At 44.1% G+C, this 19,714-nt stretch overlaps 1 protein-coding gene across 6 annotated transcripts in view; it reads left to right on the top strand.

Annotated features, from left to right (window-relative positions):
• The first annotated feature begins 388 nt into the window (after window positions 1-388).
• ASB9 (ankyrin repeat and SOCS box containing 9) overlaps window positions 389-19,714 on the top strand; it is a 28,211-nt gene continuing 8,885 nt past the window's right edge. The window contains exons 1-5 of one of the 6 annotated variants that reach the window (XM_047765361.1): window positions 389-544; window positions 848-1,051; window positions 8,404-8,483; window positions 14,979-15,086; window positions 17,387-17,537. In XM_047765361.1, the coding sequence (XP_047621317.1) occupies window positions 958-1,051; window positions 8,404-8,483; window positions 14,979-15,086; window positions 17,387-17,537 (433 nt within the window). In that variant the 5' untranslated portion in view covers window positions 389-544; window positions 848-957. Of the gene's footprint in view, window positions 545-565; window positions 681-733; window positions 1,052-8,403; window positions 8,484-14,978; window positions 15,087-17,386; window positions 17,538-19,714 lie in introns of those variants that run through there. The other 5 variants (XM_047765359.1, XM_047765364.1, XM_047765358.1 and 2 more) reach the window with 5 other exon arrangements.

Here is a 19,714-nt window from a genome sequence, read left to right as displayed (position 1 = left end):
AACCCCCAAATGATTGGTAGAGACAAATAGGCAAAACTTTGACAAAGTAAAACTTTTTACAACTAACAATTAAAAGAAAGATAGCAGGTCTCTTCCCCGCCCTCCTGCTGCCCCTGCAGTCCATTCTTCCAATAGCAACGCTGAATTATTTATTTAGAAGTTAAAATGTAATGTGGGGTGGAAGGGCCAGCAGGACATTTAGTGCAGTCTTTGCAGTCAGAACGAAGAAAAATAGAAGTTCTTTCCAAACGTGCATTCTTGTAACATATAGACACATTTTCCCATAAGAAACTCCCAGAAAAATTGAAACCACATGTGCAGATGGCCAGGGCGTGCTGCGTAAGTTGCTGTGCAAGCAGTTCAGCAGGGCTGCAGCACAGCCAGCTTTCTCAGCTCCCGGGTTCTGGGGCTTGTCTCAACAACAAGAAACCCCCAAATAACAAACAGACCCCAGCAGGGCAAAGAAGTTGCAGCGAGCGAGGAGGGAGTGGTTGTTTTTCTTCATCCCCACCCTGTTCTCTGGGCTCTCCAAAAGTTACAAACTGTGAGTTTCCTGCCTGATAAACCTCAAGGCTTCCTCACTGATTGGTCTCAGTTTTGGAAAGGACGTGACATCAGCAACTTTGCAGACTTGGGGCTAGGGGGCTGTTGCGGGCTTTGGGCAGCCTCCAGCCAGCTAGGTAGGTGGAGTGAGAGTGAGAGACAGAGAGACAGTGAGAGAGAGAGAGAGAGAGAGACAGAGAGAGAGAGAGAGAGTGTGTGTGGGTGTGCATGCGCGCGCATGTCTGTCTGACCACAGGTAGTATTCAGATTACTCTGCCTGTTCTCTCCTCTGCCATCTGACCAGGACTGTGCAGCTCAGCCCCGGAATTTCCCAGGAGCAGGGGGAGCATGGAATTTGGACTTTTCTGAGCAACTGAAGTGGAGCGTGGAGCTTGCCTGGACCAGGAGGGCACCATGGATGACAAACCACTGGGCAGCAACGGCAGCAAGCCCCCAAGGCCAGGAGACGCTCCTGACATCAGGCTCCTTTCCAACCCATTGATGGGGGGTGAGTGGAGGGGCCGTGGAGAGAGCGCGCTGGGGAAGTTGGTTATCACGCTTAGAAGGAATGAGGGCTGAGTGTCGGGCGATCTCAGTGGTCCTTCCGAGACGAGGCCACGGGGCAGTTACTGGACAGCTGTCCCCATCTTGCTGGTATCTGCCCTTCACACGGTTGTTCAGAGATGGGCACACCTCTATCTATCGGCAGGGTCCTTTAGACCAAAGTCAATGATCACAGTTTATTCTCTAGTACAGACTTCAGCTCCAAGGAATTTTCCTCTGTGGGTCAAATGTATCATTTCCACGGGAGGTTTAAAAGATAACTTATAAATGGGAACATCTTTCCTGCGAAAAGTTTGTGAAAGGTCATAGGTGTTTGGTGTTTGGGCGGGGCTGGCTTTATAAACGATGTCCAAACATTGAGCACTGATTGATTTGCTTTAAAAGGAGACTTTTTTTTTTTTTTTTTTTAAACTTTGGTGAAGTGTCTACAGGTGCAATTTTCACAGGTGGCGCACTGTCTTTGCTAATGTATAGAGTCTCACGCCCCTGGAAAACTGTCACTTCCTGTGAACACTCGCCAGGTACCTGCGGGCTTAAAGGATTCTGAAAAATGGATCTAGGCATGAGAGGCAAGAGGATTATATTCAGCACCCTGATAGGCTGCCTACAACATTTGTCAGTCAAAGGGACAAAAAGTGGGGACCTGGCCATCAGCCAGGACTTACAACTCTCCTACGGTGTAAGTCCTGAAGGGGAAAAAGAAGAAATGAAAGTCCAAATGCCTTCCCTCTGGCTCATTGAGGAGACAAGCCTCCCTTACTCATTCCTGTATCCACTTTTCCTTGTAAAATGAGCAGAGCCCCCAACAGTGAGGAGAATTTAGATCTGCAAAGGCAGACCTAGATTAATCACAGGTTTTGAGTGTGAACTTGGAGGAGTGGGAAGCAGAATGGCACCAAAAAAGTGACTTTTACAAATGGATTTGATGAATATATTTTATTAAAGCAGCAAACTAGTCACTTGGGGGAGAATCAGGGACTGGGCGGACTTCGGCATGATTGTTTTACAGCTGAGTAGCATTATGTTTGTTTTTATTTCCATGTGAGAGAGGGGCACTGGCCACTCGTCACTGTTGACAGTTTCTAAGGGCTGGATGGGAGGGTGAGGGTGGGCAGACATATGTATACATGGCACTGGCATAACTGGAGTGCAGTGTCTTAGTTGAGCGAGGACAGGTTTGAGAGATGGAACCTGAAAATGCAGCTTCAAAAGCTAAGTGGAAGGGAGTTCCCGTTGTGGCTTAGCATAATGAACCTGAGTAGTATCCATGAGGATATGGGTTCGATCCCTGGCCCCATTCAGTAGGTCGCATATCCAGCATGGCCATGAGCTGTGGTGTAGGTCACAGAGCAGCTTGGATCCCACGTTGCTGTGGCTGTGGCGTAGGCTGGCAGCTGCAGCTCTGATTCACGATTCGACCCCTAGTCTGGGAACTTCCATACGCCACAAGTGTGGCCCTAAAAATACAAATAATAATAATAATAATAATAATAATAAGAAGAAGAAGAAGAAGAAGAAGAAAGTAGAGTTTAGCCTTCATGAGGCAGGAAATTTGGAGCCCTTGATGGTTCTGGCCACAATGAAGGTTGTAAGTAAATCATTCTGGTAGCACCTGTAAGGATGGATTGTGGTGGATTGACAAGGAATTCTTGCACCTATCCATTGCTTCTCAAACCCATATACATCAGCATTACCTGGATGGATTGGTAAAATACAGATGGCCCAGTCCCACCACTTCTGACATAGTCATAGGTCTGGGGTAGTGCCTGGGAATCTGTATTTATAAGGAACTCCCAGGGGATGCTGATGGTACTGGTTGGGGACCTCGCTTGGAGAACCACTGCATGAAGCTGTTGTCTGGATCAAGCTCTGGAAATGACAGTGAAAGGGAAAACAGGGGTGACAATTTCAAAGGAAAGGGAAATCAGGCTACGTTGCTGGATAAATTAAATATTGGGGCTAAAGGAGAGGAGAGGCCAAAGCTGCAACATTTTCAAAGCCTAAGTTAATGCCAGATCAGAGGGCGAGACAGGAGAGAAGTTAGGAAGGAGAGCTGGCTTGCGAGCAGAGCTCTGGAGTTCACTTTTGAACCTGCAAGTGACAATGCCAGTGCCCAGGGCACTGCCTGATGGTCCAGAACAGAGGCGGGGGAATGGACGCGGATGGGGAATCAGACCCCAGGATGTTCTGCAGAGGGGCTGGCTTGAAATTCTGCAGAAGGAGACATTGTCTGATGTCCAACTGCTGACAGCACCAAGGCTGGACTGTAGGACCAGTAAGTCAGACAGTGAAGCAGGACGAGATGTGGATGCTATCATTTCACAGGGACTAAAGGAAGAGAAGTTGTCCAAGAAGCAGAGGTCACGAGGGTAGATGGCAGGACCCCTCCACTCTCCCACCTCCTCTTTCTACATCTGACCCACCAACTCCTATATCTTCCCACCCAGCCGAGCCACTGCCCCCACGCAGCCCTCCCAGACAGCCTCCTTTTCCCTTCCCAAGTGGAGTCTCTCCCTCCCTACTGGGTGTCAGTCCTACCCCTTGGGCTGAACCTCACTTATAGCTGGCTTGCATCTGTTTAGGCTTCTGAAGTCTTGACCTTGGTGACGTGTGGAACGGGAAGCACTCAGAATGTTCTCTCCCAATGGCGCTGATGAAAAACTCAATTCAGGTGAAGCCTGATCACTCCCCCTCCCTGGCCCCGCACAGGACCCCGTCGGAGGGAAAGTCAGGCCCAGGTGTGCTTGGTCTTGGGGAACTTTCAAGGCTGCTCCCACCTGCTCTTGCAGGCTTTTCTTTGCCCCCTTCCCTGGAGAAATGGAGGAAAGAATGCGAAGATGGCGCAGAGATTGGGATGACGCATCTAACCAGCCAGGAAAGAGCAAAGACCGTTCCCTGCTCCCCCCACCCCCTCCCACCCCCTCCCAGATGCCAGAAGAAGAAAGATTGTTCCCTCCAGCCTTTGGAGAGTGTGTGGCTGGGAGGACTCCTTCATTTCAGACTTGTGGCCTTCAGAACTCTGAGACAATGAATTGCTACTACTTAAGCCATGTAGTTTGTGGTACTTTGGTACTTTGTTATGGCGGCCCCAGCAAATCTAATTGGAAACACAGGGCCCAGACCCTGTCCACTATTGGCACGCACACTGAACCGACCCCATCATGTCCCGGAGACTGGAGGCAAGTGCTCCCACCCTCTCTTTTACCTCCTTGACCTTGCAAAATGTTTCCCAGGAGGAAGAGATGGATGCTACTCCCAGAACTCACTGGGGGCTCTCAGAGCTTCCTGAATAGCTCTTTTCAGAGTGTGCCAATTAGTGCATTTGACATCTCTTCTGAAATAATGGAAGTTAAAAACAGTCATTCCAGAAATTGCAATAAAATGAAGCGGCAGCCTTCCTAATGTGCTGCACGGTTTGATGGAGTCTCAATTTACAAGAAAGGTAGGTTGGATGGCAGTAGTTGGAGGGCTTGTGGGGTCATTTCATTAGGGGAGCTCCCTGCCCCATTTTTAACCTTCAGCTACATACTGGATCTATGGCATTGCTACTGACCCTGTTTGGCATCAGTTTCTTGGCAGTAAAACCAATAGATCCTGGCTGAATAAGTACTGGGGAAGAATCTTTAATATATACTAAGCGCTTAGTTGTCGAGTTGTATAGATATAATGGCTCTTGAGTTTCAAATGCTTCCTCGGCGTCAGTGGAAAAGGGGATTGTGACCTTGATTGTCGTCTTCATCCATAGCTTCCTACTGGGGGGAGCATCCATGTTCTGGCAGGAATAGGCCCCCTTTACTGTTTATTCTGCTCTCTCCCCAGTTGTCAGCAGGAAGGCAGGCAAAATTTGCTCACATGTTGAATTTGAGGCTCTGCTTGTGATGTGGGCTCTGGAAACCCTGGAGAAACATCTGGATATCTTGTCACCGCTTTTAAGAGCTACAGAGAGTGTGTGGACTGATCCATGTTGCAAATTGTGGCATTTGCTAAATGAGCTATATATGAAATGCGTGCTGTCATTGTGAGAAGAATAATCAACCTTTCACAATTTAAAGTCTTTAGATAATCGTTCAAGTGTTCAGCGACCAGCTGAGGCTAAAGTCTTTTGTATAAATTTGAGATGAGTTTTAGCTTTACAAGGACCTAAGGTTTTTTTCCTGGGCTGGAGTATAGGCACACTATGATAGACTCACCAAATCCTAGTTGGAAAGGACTTTAAAGTAGGAAGGTAAGTCCCATACACTGCAGATGGGAATCTAAAGCGATACAGCTGCTTTGGACAATAGTCTGGCAGTTTCTCAAAAGGCTAAAGATGGGCTTACCTTATCATACAGCAATTCCTCTCCTACATGTAAACCCAAGACAATTGAAAACATATAGCCACTCAACAATTTGTACATGAGCGTTTATAGCAGCATTGTTACTAACAGCCAAGAAGTGAAAACAACACAAATGTCTATTAACTTTTTGGTCTCTCTCTACAAATGTTATTTGGCCATGAAAGGGGATGAAGTATTCATACGTGGTATAGTGGTGGATGAACCTTGCAACATTATGCTCCATGAAGGAAGCCAGTCATGAAGGAACACCTCCATTTATTTTCATATAAATGATTCCACTTATATGAAAAGTCCAGAATAGGCAAATCCGTAGAGATGGAAAGTAGACCAGTGGTTGCCAGGGGTTGGAGGGAAGTGGAAATGGGGGAGTGACTGCCAGTGGGCGAGGGGTTTCGTTTAGGGATGGTGGAAATGTTCTAAAGTTGATTGTGATGATGGAGGTACAACTATGTGAAATGCACTGAAAACCAATGAATTGTACATGATTGTACACTTTGAAGAGGTGAATCGTGTGGTATGTGAATTACAAATCATTAAAGTGGATATTTAGTCCTCCACCACGTGTGCCAGGACAACGGCCCATGATTCTCAAAGACACAAACTGTCTCTGCTTTGTAAATAGTATGTTCTGAAGTTCCCGTCATGGCTCAGTGGTTAATGAATCTGACTAGGAATGATGAGGTTGCAGGTTCGATCCCTGGCCTCGCTCAGTGGGTTAAGGATCTGGCATTGCTGTGAGCTGTGGTGTAGGTCGCAGGCACGGCTTGGATCCCGTGTTGCTCTGGCTGTGGTGTAGGCTGGAAGCTGCAGCTCCAATTTGACCTCTAGCCTGGGAACCTCCACATGTCGCAGGAGCAGCCCTAGAAAAGGCAGCAAGACAATAAATAGATACTTAAATAAATAGTACGTTCTAATGCAGGGGTACAAAACCTTAGGTCGTCTTCCCCCCCCCCTTGGAGAAGTACATAATTCTTTACCTGAAAAAGAAGGAGCAGCGTTTCCATGATGAATGCACAGAAAGTCAAGCCCATTTGGGTCTATGCTTGATAATATAATTGCACCATTTTTATGAAGTGAAAAATATAGTATCATGGCACCATTTTTTATGAAATAAACAGAGTTACAGTTGAGGACCCAGATCACCTGCCTGGCTGTCCACTCTCATTTTCTGAGGTAGCTCTAAGAAAGCTTGGGGAGTGTGGCAGCTGTTTCTTAGCAGCTGAGCAGTTGGAAGGAAACATGGCTTAATCATCGCACACATGGTGATCCAAGCGATTTTCAGGACATTTCTCATTTCTTGGCTCTTTCCTCTCACTCAGGAGTGTGCGTGGATGGTATTTTGCCTTAGTAGCAACAGGGTGGATAGAGTTGTCCTTTGAATTCTAATTTGGAGATAAATCTTTCCATCACTGCTGTCTGGATTGCAGGCCCTGAGCCCCAGAAGCAGCAGTATTTTTCCATGAGAGAGTTAGGAGCCTCAAAGAAGGTTGTGAGGACACTAATTTTCTTTTGCACATATGGTTTGGGAGGTTAGGAGAAGCCGCTTCACTGGAGGTACCTGGAGCACCTCACTGAGCCCAGAAAGGAAGCCCTGGGAGGGCAGCGTATCTGCGGGCGCCTCCTGCCTCCTCTGCTCTCATAAATGCCTCATGAATCCATCTGGAGGGATGGTCACTTGCTCTCCAGGACGGGTTTTCCAGGACCCTGATAGCTCCAGGTGGCAGGCCCACCTCAGCCAGCAGGTGTTAAGTGTGGAGTGGTCTAACCTCCTTCTTGACGGCCGTGCATTGGCCAGGCTGTAGAACTACCCTTGTTCTCCAGGTCTCCTGAGCTTAGCAGAGATCCAGTTCCTTCATGAGGCATGACTGCGATGGGACCATCCTGCCTTGTTTGCACATAGTGTGTTTGCTCTAGCAGGCCGGGCTGGAGCGGCAGCAAGCTCAGACGAGCCTCCTCACGTTCCCCTCCCTGCTTTTGTTTGTTCTGGCAACCAAATGCGCTGGAGATGAGAAGAGTTCACGTCTGTGCTGCATTCAGGTGACATCAGTCAAGGAGAAAGGGAGGAAAGCATTTAATGTGTCAGGATAGGTTTTACAGGCTTCCTTCCTAAGCAAGTGTACCCTTTCCCTATGCTTGGAGAATACAGTTGCTATTTTAAATAGCGGTGACTGTGGGCTATCATTGAGACTCTCTGTAGTGTTAGGGCAGGATAATAATAGTAGCTACTAGGTGCTGAGCTATGGGTAACTAAGGATATTACCATCCTGACTTTACAGAGGAGGAAACGGAAGCTCAGGGTCTGCTCAGGCACCTGCAGCCTGGAAGAAGTCAAGCGGCCCTGAATTCAAAGCTTTCTCTGAATCACACTGGCTCACTGCCTTTGGGGGTAAATGATGTTCCTTTTACAAGGTTAGACTAAACCCTGATTTGCACTTGATATTGGGATAGGAGGGAGGTAATCCATAAATAGATACGCTTCTGTTTAAGTTTGATTCCAAACCTAATGGTGTATGTAATTACAAGATTAATACTATTAGTATATGGCACTGTTTGCTGAGATGGCAGAGTTTGTGTTTCACCCAGGAAACTAGGCTGGTAACCACAGCTTAACACACTGATGCTGGTCATTAGTGAAGTTCTCATTTAACTGAATGGACCATTTGCCTTTGAAAGCAGTGTGTCAGTGGAAGTACAGTCATCTGTCATCCCAACCCACTTTTGTCCTCAGTTTGGACACTGGCTGCAGTCATTTATTTAGCTAGCTAGATACTGCAAATGAACTTTGTACAAGAAACCTCCATAGAGGGGTGAAATGCTGAAGTCCTAATGGGCGTGTTGGATGATTGCCTCTGATGTCGCCTTCCAGTAAGACCCGTGAGGCTCTTATTGATGGGCAAGGATGAGCCTCTGGGTCTGAATTGTGTCAGGGGATGTAACTTGTTGCTCCCTTTTCATGTAGATATTGTGTCCGACTGGTCGCCTGTGCATGAAGCTGCAATTCACGGACGTCTGCTGTCTTTGAGGAACCTCATCAGCCAGGTAGGTAACTTTTTGAAAAAAAAAAAAAAAAGATAAATGTTAAACAGATTATATTATTCAACATGCTGAGAAAAAGAAACCATAGTCTGATACTAAGATATAAATTTCCTCTTCAGCAAAATGAGATGAATCCTGTCCTATCTAACCACTTCTTTACTTGGAGGTTGGCATGATCCTAGAGTTTAGTGTAATTTGATGCACATAGTAGGTTCTAAAATAAATATCTATTGAATGAATATGTTACTGTAGATGGCATTATTTCATTCATTTTTGTAGCTGAGTAGTATTCCATTGTATATATGTGTCACATCTTAATCCATTCATCTGTTGATAGACATTTAGGTTGTTTCCATATCTTGGCTATTGTAAATGGTGCTGCTATGAACATTGAAATGCATGTATCTTTTTGAAGTAGAGTGTTCTCTAGACACATGCCTAGGAGTGGGATTGCTGGATCATATGGTAGTTCTAGTTTTAGTTTTTCAAGGAACCCCCGTACTGTTTTCCATGGTGGTTGCACCAATTGACATTCCCACCAACAGTGTAGGAGGGTTCCCTTTTCTCCACACCCTCCCCAGCATATATTGTTTGTAAAGGAAACCTGTTAAACAAATGTATGGCATAGTATATGAACTTCTTTATTCATGCATTACATAACAAGATTGAGTGGTGATTCTAATGATTACTATACTTTCTAAATAGCATGAATATATATTTTGAGATACTTTAAATAGTTACAGTAATTATAATGCATTTAAAAAAAATCTGTGATTCCTCTCTGTGTTAGTCCTAAATACTGCTATAACTATCATGGTTTGTAGTCTTTATTCACAATTGAAGGACATGATAAATTTCAAGTAGTAGTTAGTAGAAATAAATGTACTTTGAAAAAATTCCAATTTCACGAACTTACCCAGACTAAGAAATCCTCCTATAAGAAAACAATTTCTAAAGACAAACTTCAGACTACTTTAAGCCACTTTCTTAAGTGATTTTGGTAGCAGCAGCCTATTAAAAATAGCAATATAGATAATAACACATTAACTCTAGCTAAATGAAGTTAAGCTGATTCTCATATAAAATGAAACATTTACCTTATTTTGATAGGGTGAAAAATGATCACTGCACCTTTTATATATTACTTTTTATATTGAATGTATTCATTTATATTCTGAATTTATATATTTACTGAACATTACCTGGAACCATGTCTTTTTTTTTTTTTTCTTTGCTTTTTAGGGCCGCACCCGAGGCATGTGGAAGTTCCCAGGCTAGAGGTTGAATCAGAGCTGCAGCTGCCGGCCTATGCCACAGCCACAGCAATGCGGGATCCAGGCTGCATCTGTGACTTGCACCACAGCTCCTTGCAATGCCCCATCCTTAACCCACTGAGAAACGCCAGGGATGAAACCCACATCCTCATGGATGAGTAGATAACTGAGGAATTTTTTCCTCATGGCAAAAGCTGAAGCATAGTAGAGTAAGCCCAACCATGAAAGAATACCTCCAATCTGCTTATGTTACATCTGCTGATATCCCATTGGTCAGAGCAAGTCAGATGACCAAGTCCAAAGTCAAGGATCAAGGAAGTACTTTTTGTTAACGATGAGGTCATGGCAAGGGTGTGAATGTATTACAGTGCTACAGGAGAGTAAAGAATTGAGGGCAAAAATTCAGCCTATTACAATACCTTGTATGAGTTTGGGATAATTAACTAAGGTGACATTATGTAAATTACCCACTCCAGTTAATCCTCACAATTGAGGAGTATCTATTTTATTACAATGTAGCACTTCATGTAATCAAAGAATATGAAAAGCACTGCTGCTAAACAAACCTTTATTTTAGTCAGGGGAATAAGACCAAACATTCAAATGGCTATAGCAAAGAGAAAAAAAAAGTACAAAAAAAAAATTCTCACTTGGTCCAAGAAGAGAGAAGCTGAATCTGTAACTAATTACTCTTTACCATGGCTTCACATTAAACTAGTGTGAGATTTTAAAAAATGTAATAATATCTGGGCCTAGATATTCTGATTTAGCCTAGGGCAGTCTTCATGCATTCATTTTTTTTAAGCTCCTTTAGAACCGCTAAGTTCAGGAATTTTTTTTAAAAAGGGCTATTTTGACTACAGAGAAAGAGAAGTGTATTTGACATGAAAGAGAAGTAGCATGTAGAAAGGAATTAAAAAGACTGATGGGTTGGATTTCGTTAAACTTAAGAACTTCTTCATCAAAGGCAATATTTTAAAAACAGTATTTTAAGGGAGTTCCCATTGTGCCTCATCAGTAACGAACCCGACTAGTATCAATGAGGATGCAGGTTCGATCCCTGCACCGCCTCAGTGGGTCAGGGATCCAGTGTTTGCTGAGAGCTGTGGTGTAGGTTGCAAATGCGGCTTGGATCCTGCATTGCCGTGGCTGTGGTGTAGGTTAGCAGCTGCATTCTGATTTAACCCCTAGCCTGGGAACTTCCATATGCCGCACGTGTGGCCCTAAAAAGCAAAATTAAAAAATAAGTAGATAAATAAAATCAGACTTTTAAGTCAAGCTTCACATAAGAAAATATTCGCATAGGGATGGACAGTTTATGTTAAGCACTTAGCTTAAACAATCCATTTGTATTAGCACTGTATCTCTTGTGCCATCCAGCATTTCGTATGTTTTTGTAAACAGTTCATATACAGTACATTTCTGTACTGCTTTCTTTAGTGTATACATGCCTTGTTTAACTTGGAATCTATTATTAATCAATTGACTATTAAATCTGATTAAATAGTTCACCTGGAAAAAAAAAAGAAAATATTTGCAATATGTATATGTGGCAAAGAACTCATATTCCTAGGCTAAGATCAATATGAAAAAGACTGGCAACCCAACAGAAAAATGAGCGAGAGACTTGGGCTGGCCCTTCCAAAAAGAGGACATCCAAATGTTTAATAAATACATCAAACTGTGCTTAGTAGTAATTGGAGTAATTCAAACTACAAGTAAGAGATTATATTATCAGCACTTCCCATGAGAAGGGTTAACTTTGGAAAGACATAACACCAAGTGTTGGTAAGAATGTGGAGCATCTGGAACTCTCATAGATTGCTTGTAGGAGTGTAAATTTGTACAAACCACTTGGGGAAATTGTTAAGGAGTATCTACTAAAGCTAAAAATAGGAGTTCCCGTCGTGGCGCAGTGGTTAACGAATCCGACTAGGAACCATGAGGTTGCGGGTTCGATCCCTGCCCTTGCTCAGTGGGTTAACGATCTGGCGTTGCTGTGAGCTGTGGTGTAGGTTGCAGACGCGGCTCGGATCCTGCGTTGCTGTGGCTCTGGCGTAGGCTGGCAGCTACAGCTCCGATTCGACCCCTAGCCTGGGAACCTCCATATGCCGTGGGAGCGGCCCAAGAAATGGCAAAAAAAAAAAAAAAAGCTAAAAATATCCCTACCCTACAATCCAACAATTTCATTTCTTCTTTTTTTTTGCAATTTATTTATTTATTTATTTCCCCAGTACATTATTTTTTTTTCTCTTGTACAGCATGGTGACCCAGTTACACATACATGTATACTTTCTTTTTTCTCACATTATCATGCTCCATCATTAAGGTTTATATGCAACAGATATGTATACATGTGTTCATCAGAAGACATGTACAGGTAGCAGACTTACTCATATCAGCCAAAAAAACCCTTGAAAACAATCTAAGTGTCCATCAAAAGTAAGATGGAAAAATATATTTTGGTATATTACTCAGTGGAACTCTATATAGCAATGAAGATGGATGAATGAATGAGCCTGAAAAACAGGTGTTAAGTCAAAGTAGCTGAGCACACACACGAAAATACATACTTCATGGTTCAATTAATATAGCGTTCAAAACCAAGGACAACTAATCTATAATGTGAGGAGTCAGTATTATGGATGCCTTTGCAGATGAGAGGAGGATATTAATTTGGGTAGGACATATGTGGGCTTCCAGCAACTTTTTCCCCCCTTTACCTGTATAGTGGTTATTTTCTTTGTGATAATTCACTGAGGTTTACACTAAGGATTTATGAACTTTTCTTTATAACTGTTGCACTTCATTACGAGTTTTTTTTTTTGTTGTTGTTAGGTCATCAGAAAGCAATTAAGGTACCTCTTGGGCACAGTATGACCTTAATTTGGTGATTCTCAACCTAGAGTGCATATTAGCATCCCCTTGGGCTGGGGCTGGGTGTGGTTTCTTAAAAATATTGATGCCTGAATTCAGCTCCCTTTGATTATATTGCACTTGCTGTGGGATGCAGCCTGGGTATCAGGATTTTTTTTAAAGGTCCTCTGGAGATACGAATGCACAGCCCTATAAACCTTGCCAATAAAGTCTCACTGCATGCAAGTGGTGAGGACTGGCTTTCTTGTTCCTTGAATAAAATTTTTTATGCTGCTCCCTGCAATCTTTAAAGGGCTAAGTCACAATCAGAGTGGATACTAGGAGAGACCCTAGCATTCTGAAACATCGAACCTTTAGGATGTGGCAGCTAATTGAAGGCTAAGTGATAAAGCATAACAAGAAACCTCAGATAATAACTGCCCAGAAGTTACTGATTGCTAAGCATTTTGCATACATCGTGTTTTGATCTTCATAGCATCCTTGTGGGGGAGGTACAATTATCTCCATTTTTCAGATGGAAATTAAGTCTTTGGGAGATAAGTAGCTGGCCCAAGGTCACACTGCTTGTTATGTGAAGGTGCCAACATTTTACCTTGGGAATCATTCTTCTATCCTCTCTCTGAGGTCTCAGTCCTAGGTATGAAATGAGATAGTAGTGCCATTCAGAGAATTAGGTCTGCCAAGACAAGGAGCTCTTTTCAGGGGAGTTTGGTTGGCAAAGGCTGAATTTATGGTGTGATCTGGGTCTCTGGGTGGTTATGTCTTAGCAGAGGATTAAGAACATGTCCTGGAGATGGAGATTTAGATTTGAAAGCCATCTACAGAGAGAGTATTGAGGGAAAAGAAAAGGATTTGAGGGCAAATCCTTGAGGAAATGCCTGCATTAGGAGATGTAAGGACCAGAAGGATAGAGTTAGTGAAAGAGACAGAAAAAAAGGCAGCCAGAGGCTGCAGATAATTCCAGGTAGTGTTCTCTCTGCCTTAGAAGCCAAGGGAGAGGTTTCATGAGGACAGGATAAGTATGTGGCAAATCCAGAGGTGGAAGGAAGTGGGGGACAGAGCATTGCATCCTGGTTCCCATAAGGAGGAAGTCACTGGCGATCTTTAAAAGCAGTTGCAGCAGGATCGTGTTGGTAGAGAGTGAGAGAAGGGGTAAAAGTGGAGACAGTGGGGATAGACTATTTTAAAAAAGGGTGGGGGAGTGAAGGAAGGAAGAGTGTTGGATGGTTGCTTGGCAGAGGGTCAGGATTGAGGGATGGGAAGACTTTGAAAGCAAAAACAAAGTGTGCCTAAAGAGGAGAGCAGGGGGTAATGCAAGTGAGAAGGCGAATGAAGGACAGTCATGGGGGTAGCAGCGGGATTGGGGGCAGGGACCAGCTGAGGTCATGGGCTATTAGAGTGACCTCATGTGTTTCTTCCTCAAAGAAAGGAGCAATGGAAGAGGGGAAGACTGGAGACATGCAGAGAGATTCTAGGGGTGGGGAGAAGGGGAATGTAGGAAGCTCTCACTTCCAATGGCTTCGACCTCCTTGGTAAAGTAAGAAGGAAGTGATGGTTCTGATGAACATGAGTGAGATGGGTGCTCATGATCTTCCTTTCTGCCGAGTATGGGGAAGGAAGTGGTAACTGTGAACAGGATGCAAGTTAAAGCCTAACTTTCTTGTAGTCAGTTGGTTCAGCCTGAGGTGGCATGTGATTGGGGGCTGGGACAGAAAGTTACCAGGCACTGAGCATTGTGTCACCCATGGGTGCCCTGATACTGCACAGCCCCAAGGACCCATCAAAAACAGCTTTTGATTATAGACTGAGACTAGGGGGCAATTGATGATAGAAATATTAAATAAACTATTCAGTCCATTAAAAAAAAAAAAGCCTGAAAGCCACTGTAGACCGGAGCCTCTGTGAAGTAATGAGTTAAAAATTACCTGGCAATGTTAGGTGGGCCTGGGAAGGGGTTCTGGAAGAGTCAACATAACCTGCTTGGAAATGAGAAATTCCAAAATCCTTTACAGCACTTTGCCATCCAGCTCGCAATAAGCCAATAAGTGAGAGGCTGAGAGAGTCTGAGAGCAAGATGAAAGTCAGTCTTAAGTGTATGTACCTAAGCGTCATGTGGCCAGGTGGTACGTATGTCTGTTTTCCCAAGTGGTTGTATTATATTCCACTCCCACTAGCAGTACTCCAGTTCCTTTTTATTTATTTATTTATTTATTTTCTTACATCATTGTCAACACCTAAGTGTACTGTCAGGTTTTGAGCCAAGTTTACTTTTAAAAGAATTGTCTTGTATTGGTTCACGGCTGAAACCCAACCCTACCTCTTCCTTGGCCCATCTCCCCTCCTCCAGGGGTGGCCTGTGAACCTCATCACAGCAGATCGTGTGTCCCCACTCCATGAAGCTTGTCTCGGAGGTCATGCCTCCTGTGCAAACATTTTATTAAAGCATGGAGCTCAGGTAAGTGCAGCACCAATCGCATCTGGGGAACCATGGCTGAAAAATGACTATTTCTAGACCTTCTGAATAATTTTTAGCATTTTTGATTAGCCTGATTCAAAATATGAAGAGGTTTTGTTTTTTTGTTTTTTTTTCAACAGTAATATGTTCATCAAGCTCATTTGCTTTAGCAGTAGATGAAATATTGCAATTTTAGCTTGAAAGTAATGGTTCGAGTCTATATCATTTTCTTGAACAGTCACTACTAATAAATAGCTGTTTGATTTCTGCCTTCGTTCCCATGGCTGGAAGGTGGTGAAATATTGTAGAAAACACATAACATTTGGCTCCATAAGACCTGAATAATGGTCCCAGACCATCTATACCATTTATTAACATTGGAAACTTGGACAAGTTACTTAGCCTGTGAGCTTTAGAGTCTTTACATGAAAAAGAAGGAAAATCCCCCCCCCCCAATCATGCACCATATTTTGTGGTATTATGAGGATTGAGAGAGAGAAGGCATATGATTATTATTTGGAGAATGGGAATCGGGATGGCCTAATGAGATTCTACAGAAGGAAGATGTAAAGTCATTGAATTTGAAAGTAGGGACCAGTAGGTCTTCCATGAATTAAGTCCCCTCATGATCAAAAGTGATGGGAAAATCTGGTCAGAAAATTCTATATGGCTTTCTCATATTCTCTAACCAGTATGTACTGAGCATTTTTTATGTGCCTAACTCTAAATAAACATTTTTCGCAACTTATATGCTAAATGAGGAGACAATCAGATAAACAAGTAAATGGCTGAATGTAACACTAGCTGCTTTAATAGATAAACCCTGAAATCTCTGGAGCCTAATAGAATAAAAGTTTATTTCTTGTTCATCTTCAATTCTACTGTGGGTGTTCCCAGTTGGGTGGCTGTTTTCCAAGGGTGATTCAAGGACACAGGCTTTTTTCATCCTGTTGCTCCACTCTCTTCAAGTGGCTCCCATATGTGCTCCATTCCAGATGGCTAGAAAGAGAAAAGACATGGAGGATTGTGAATGGAAGACTTTTAAGGACCGATCTTGGTAGTGACACACGTCACTTAAGCTCATGTCCCGTTGGCCAGAACTCAGGCTGTGTCTAGCCGTCAGGAAGGTGGGGAAGTGTAGTATGGCTGTGCGCCTGGGAGAGAGGAAATGAGTGTGTGGAATGCATAGCAGCTCAGCCACAGCAGGCAGTTAAAGCACACTGTTTTGATCCATTCGTTTTTGCTCTGTAACAAACCACCCTGACCTAATGACTTAAGACTGTAACCATTGATTTATCTCACAATTGCTAGTGTTGGCTGGTCTGGCCTGCTTCTGTTAACCTCAGCTGGGCTAACTGAGGCGTTGGAAGTCAGCTGATGGGGGCTGGGGCTGGCTGCTTCACCATGACCTTGGCTAAGAAAGCTGGGAACTCTGGGGAGGCAGTAAATCTTTATGTGGTCTCTCATCCTTTAGCGGGTGATCTGGGCTTGTTCACATGGTGCCAGGGATCCCAAGAGCAGCACCAGAGGGCAAGCTTTCTGCTCGCATCGCATTTGTTACTGCCCCCATTGACCAGAGCAACTCAGGTGGGCAAGCCTAGCTTCAAGGACTGAAGCAATAGACTCCTTCCTCTGATGGGAGGAGTTGCAAAGCCACACTGCTAAGGGATGTGCATCCTGGGCAGAGAATCTGTGGCCATTTTTGCAAACCACCATGATATAAAATAAGGAGAATAGGAGTTCCCTGGTGGCCTAGTGGTCAAGGATCTGGCGTTGTCACTGTGCTGGCTTGGGTTACTGCTGTGGCGCTGGTTCAGTCCCCAGCCTGAGAACTTCTGCATGCCACGGGCACAGCAAAAATAGAATAAAATAATAGTAAGCTATTAAAGTTATTCTAATGAGTTTAAAAGTTCATGTTCCTGGGGAGGGCATGGAAGAGATAGAATATGCAGGAACATCCTTGGTGCCTTATATTCCAGACCCCATTTGGTTTTTCCAAACAACGTCATGGAATTTGTTATTTTTGCCCTCTTTTTATAGCTATGGAATTCAATGCTCAGAGAAGTTAAATAATAGCTTGAAAATGGTGAAGCTTAGATTTGAATCTAGGACACCCCCCTGCCTGCCTTCATCCTTGAGCTTTTCGTTTTTTTCTTTTTTTGGCCATACCTGTGGCATGTGGAAGTTCCAGGCCAGGGATTGAACCCACACCATAGCAGCGACCCAAACCATTATAGTAACAATGCCAGATCCTTAACCCACTGCACCACAAGGGAACTCCCTGGAGCTTTTCTTTATAGGTGAATGGTGTTACTACAGACTGGCATACTCCCTTGTTTAACGCTTGTGTCAGCGGCAGCCAGGACTGCGTGAATTTGCTTCTGCAGCATGGAGCCAGCCCTCAACCTGCCAGTGATCTGGCATCTCCCATCCATGAAGCTGCTAAGAGAGGTAAATCTGTTGAGAATTTAAGTCGTCCACTCACTCCTTCAAGGGACATCTTACCGTCGAAAGGAAGAGGGAAAAGGAGGTATATGGAGCAGTCCTTCTCCCTGTGGGATCCTGGGGCCAGAAGCATCAGCATGACCTGCCATGCAAATGCAGATCCTCGGACCCCATTCCAGACCCACCGAGACAGTAACTTAGGGGTGGGGCCCAGCCACCTGTGTTTGGTTTAATAGGCCCTGTGGGTGATTCTGATGCACCATAAGTTTGAGAAGCACCCTTTTAGAACATTTGGAATGTTGTTCACTGCTGTGTTTCTGGAACACGGCCTGGCATATAGTAGACTGACTATCCTTCCACATTTGTGGAATATCTTGTTGCAACCAGGACCCCATGGCATCAAGTTGTTCTATGAAACAAACTATATGCTCCTATTTGGGGGCCTTAAAGAATGTTGTGTCAAGGCTACCTAGGTTTGCTAAGTGAAACAAACTTTCAGTTTTTGGAAATATAAGATGTTACATACAGTTTGGGGTCATTCTCCCCACCCCTAGATTTATTGAGGTATAATTTACAAATAAAGCTGTGTGTAGTGGAAGTTCCTGTTGTGGCTCAGCAGAAACGAATCTCATTAGTATCCACGAGGATGCGGGATCTGTCCCTGGCCTCGCTCAGTGGGTTAAGGATCCGGCATTGCTGTGAGCTGTGGTGTAGGTCACAGACACAGCTCCCATTCCACTCCTAGCCTGGGAACCTCCATATGCCGAAGCTGCAGCCCTAAAAAGCAAAAAAACCACAAAAAAAGAAAACAAACAAACAAAAAACCCTGTGTATAGTTAAGGTATATAATGTGATGATTTGATATACATATATATTCTGAAAGGATTACCATAAGCAAGTTAATTAACATATCTATTACATCATGTAATTACCTTTTTTTGATGGTGAGAACGTTTAAGATCTACTCTCTTGGCAAATTTCAAGTTTATAATATAGCTTTATTATATAGTCACCATGCTATATGTTAGATCCCCAGAATTTATTTGTGTGGGTAATATTTTCATAAAGTCACAGTTTTCCTGCTCTTTTTTTCCTTTCTTTTTTTTAGGGCCACACCTGCAGCATATGGAGTTCTGAGGCTAGGGGTCAAATCAGAGCTGCAGCTGCCCGCCTACACCACAGCCACAGCAACTCGGGATCCAAGCCGTGTCTGTGACCTACACCACAACTCACAGCAATGCTGATCCTTAACCCACTAAGCGAGGCCAGGGATCAAACCTGTACCCTCATGGATACTAGTCAGGTTCGTTCCTGCTGAGCCACATTGAGAACTCCTTTTTCTGCTCTTCTTAACTCTGAGACAAAAAATAAAATGGAAAGTTTTGCTTTTCTCCAGTTCCTCCTCCTTCTCCTCCTCGTCATGATGACCATGCTTTGCAGGAGGGTTGTTTCAGCCATTTCACCAAATGGCTTCCCGTGATCTTTACAGCAGCCCCGTTTAACTGGATCCACCGATATTATAATCATCTCCCAAAGCACTGGCATTGCTTCATGGGGAGCCGTGCCAACTCAACATATTCACTGGACACATGAAACTAAAATGGTATCACAAGGTAAATGCAAAGGAGCAATGTTGCAAGTATGACATTCTAGGAGTTCCCACTGTGGCTCACCAGGATTGGTGGGGTCTCTACAGCACCAGGATGCAGGTTCGCTCCCTGGCCCGGCACAGTGGTTTAAAGGGTCCTGAGTTGCCCCAGCTGGGTTGCAGCTATGGCTCAGATCTGATCCCTGGTCCAGGAACGCCATGTGCCATGGGGCAGCCAAAAAAAAAAAAAAAGTATGACATTCTAGCCCAAGGAAGAGTGATTCTGCTTTCACCAAACTTTGTTGGCCACACTGGGCCACTCACTCTGGATTTGGCACCTTCTTCTAAGCCTCGCCTGTGCCTACCATGGCCTGTTTGTCCCAGAGCATGCCCTTGGTGAGGTTGTAAGTTTCCTTCCCTGTCCAGTGGCCCACTCTGTGCCCTTTCTTCTTCAGGTCTGCCTTTATCTATTTATTTAAAAAAAATTTTATTTTTATTTTTAGGGCTTTACCCATGGCATATGGAAGTTCCTGGGCTAGGGGTTGAATCAGAACTGCAGCTGCCAGCCCACACCACAGCCACAGCAGCACAGGAT

The sequence above is a fragment of the Phacochoerus africanus genome, chromosome X (genome assembly GCF_016906955.1).
Source record: "Phacochoerus africanus isolate WHEZ1 chromosome X, ROS_Pafr_v1, whole genome shotgun sequence".
Classification (NCBI taxonomy): Eukaryota; Metazoa; Chordata; class Mammalia; order Artiodactyla; family Suidae; genus Phacochoerus; species Phacochoerus africanus.
This window is presented reverse-complemented; position numbering and strand designations above follow the sequence as displayed.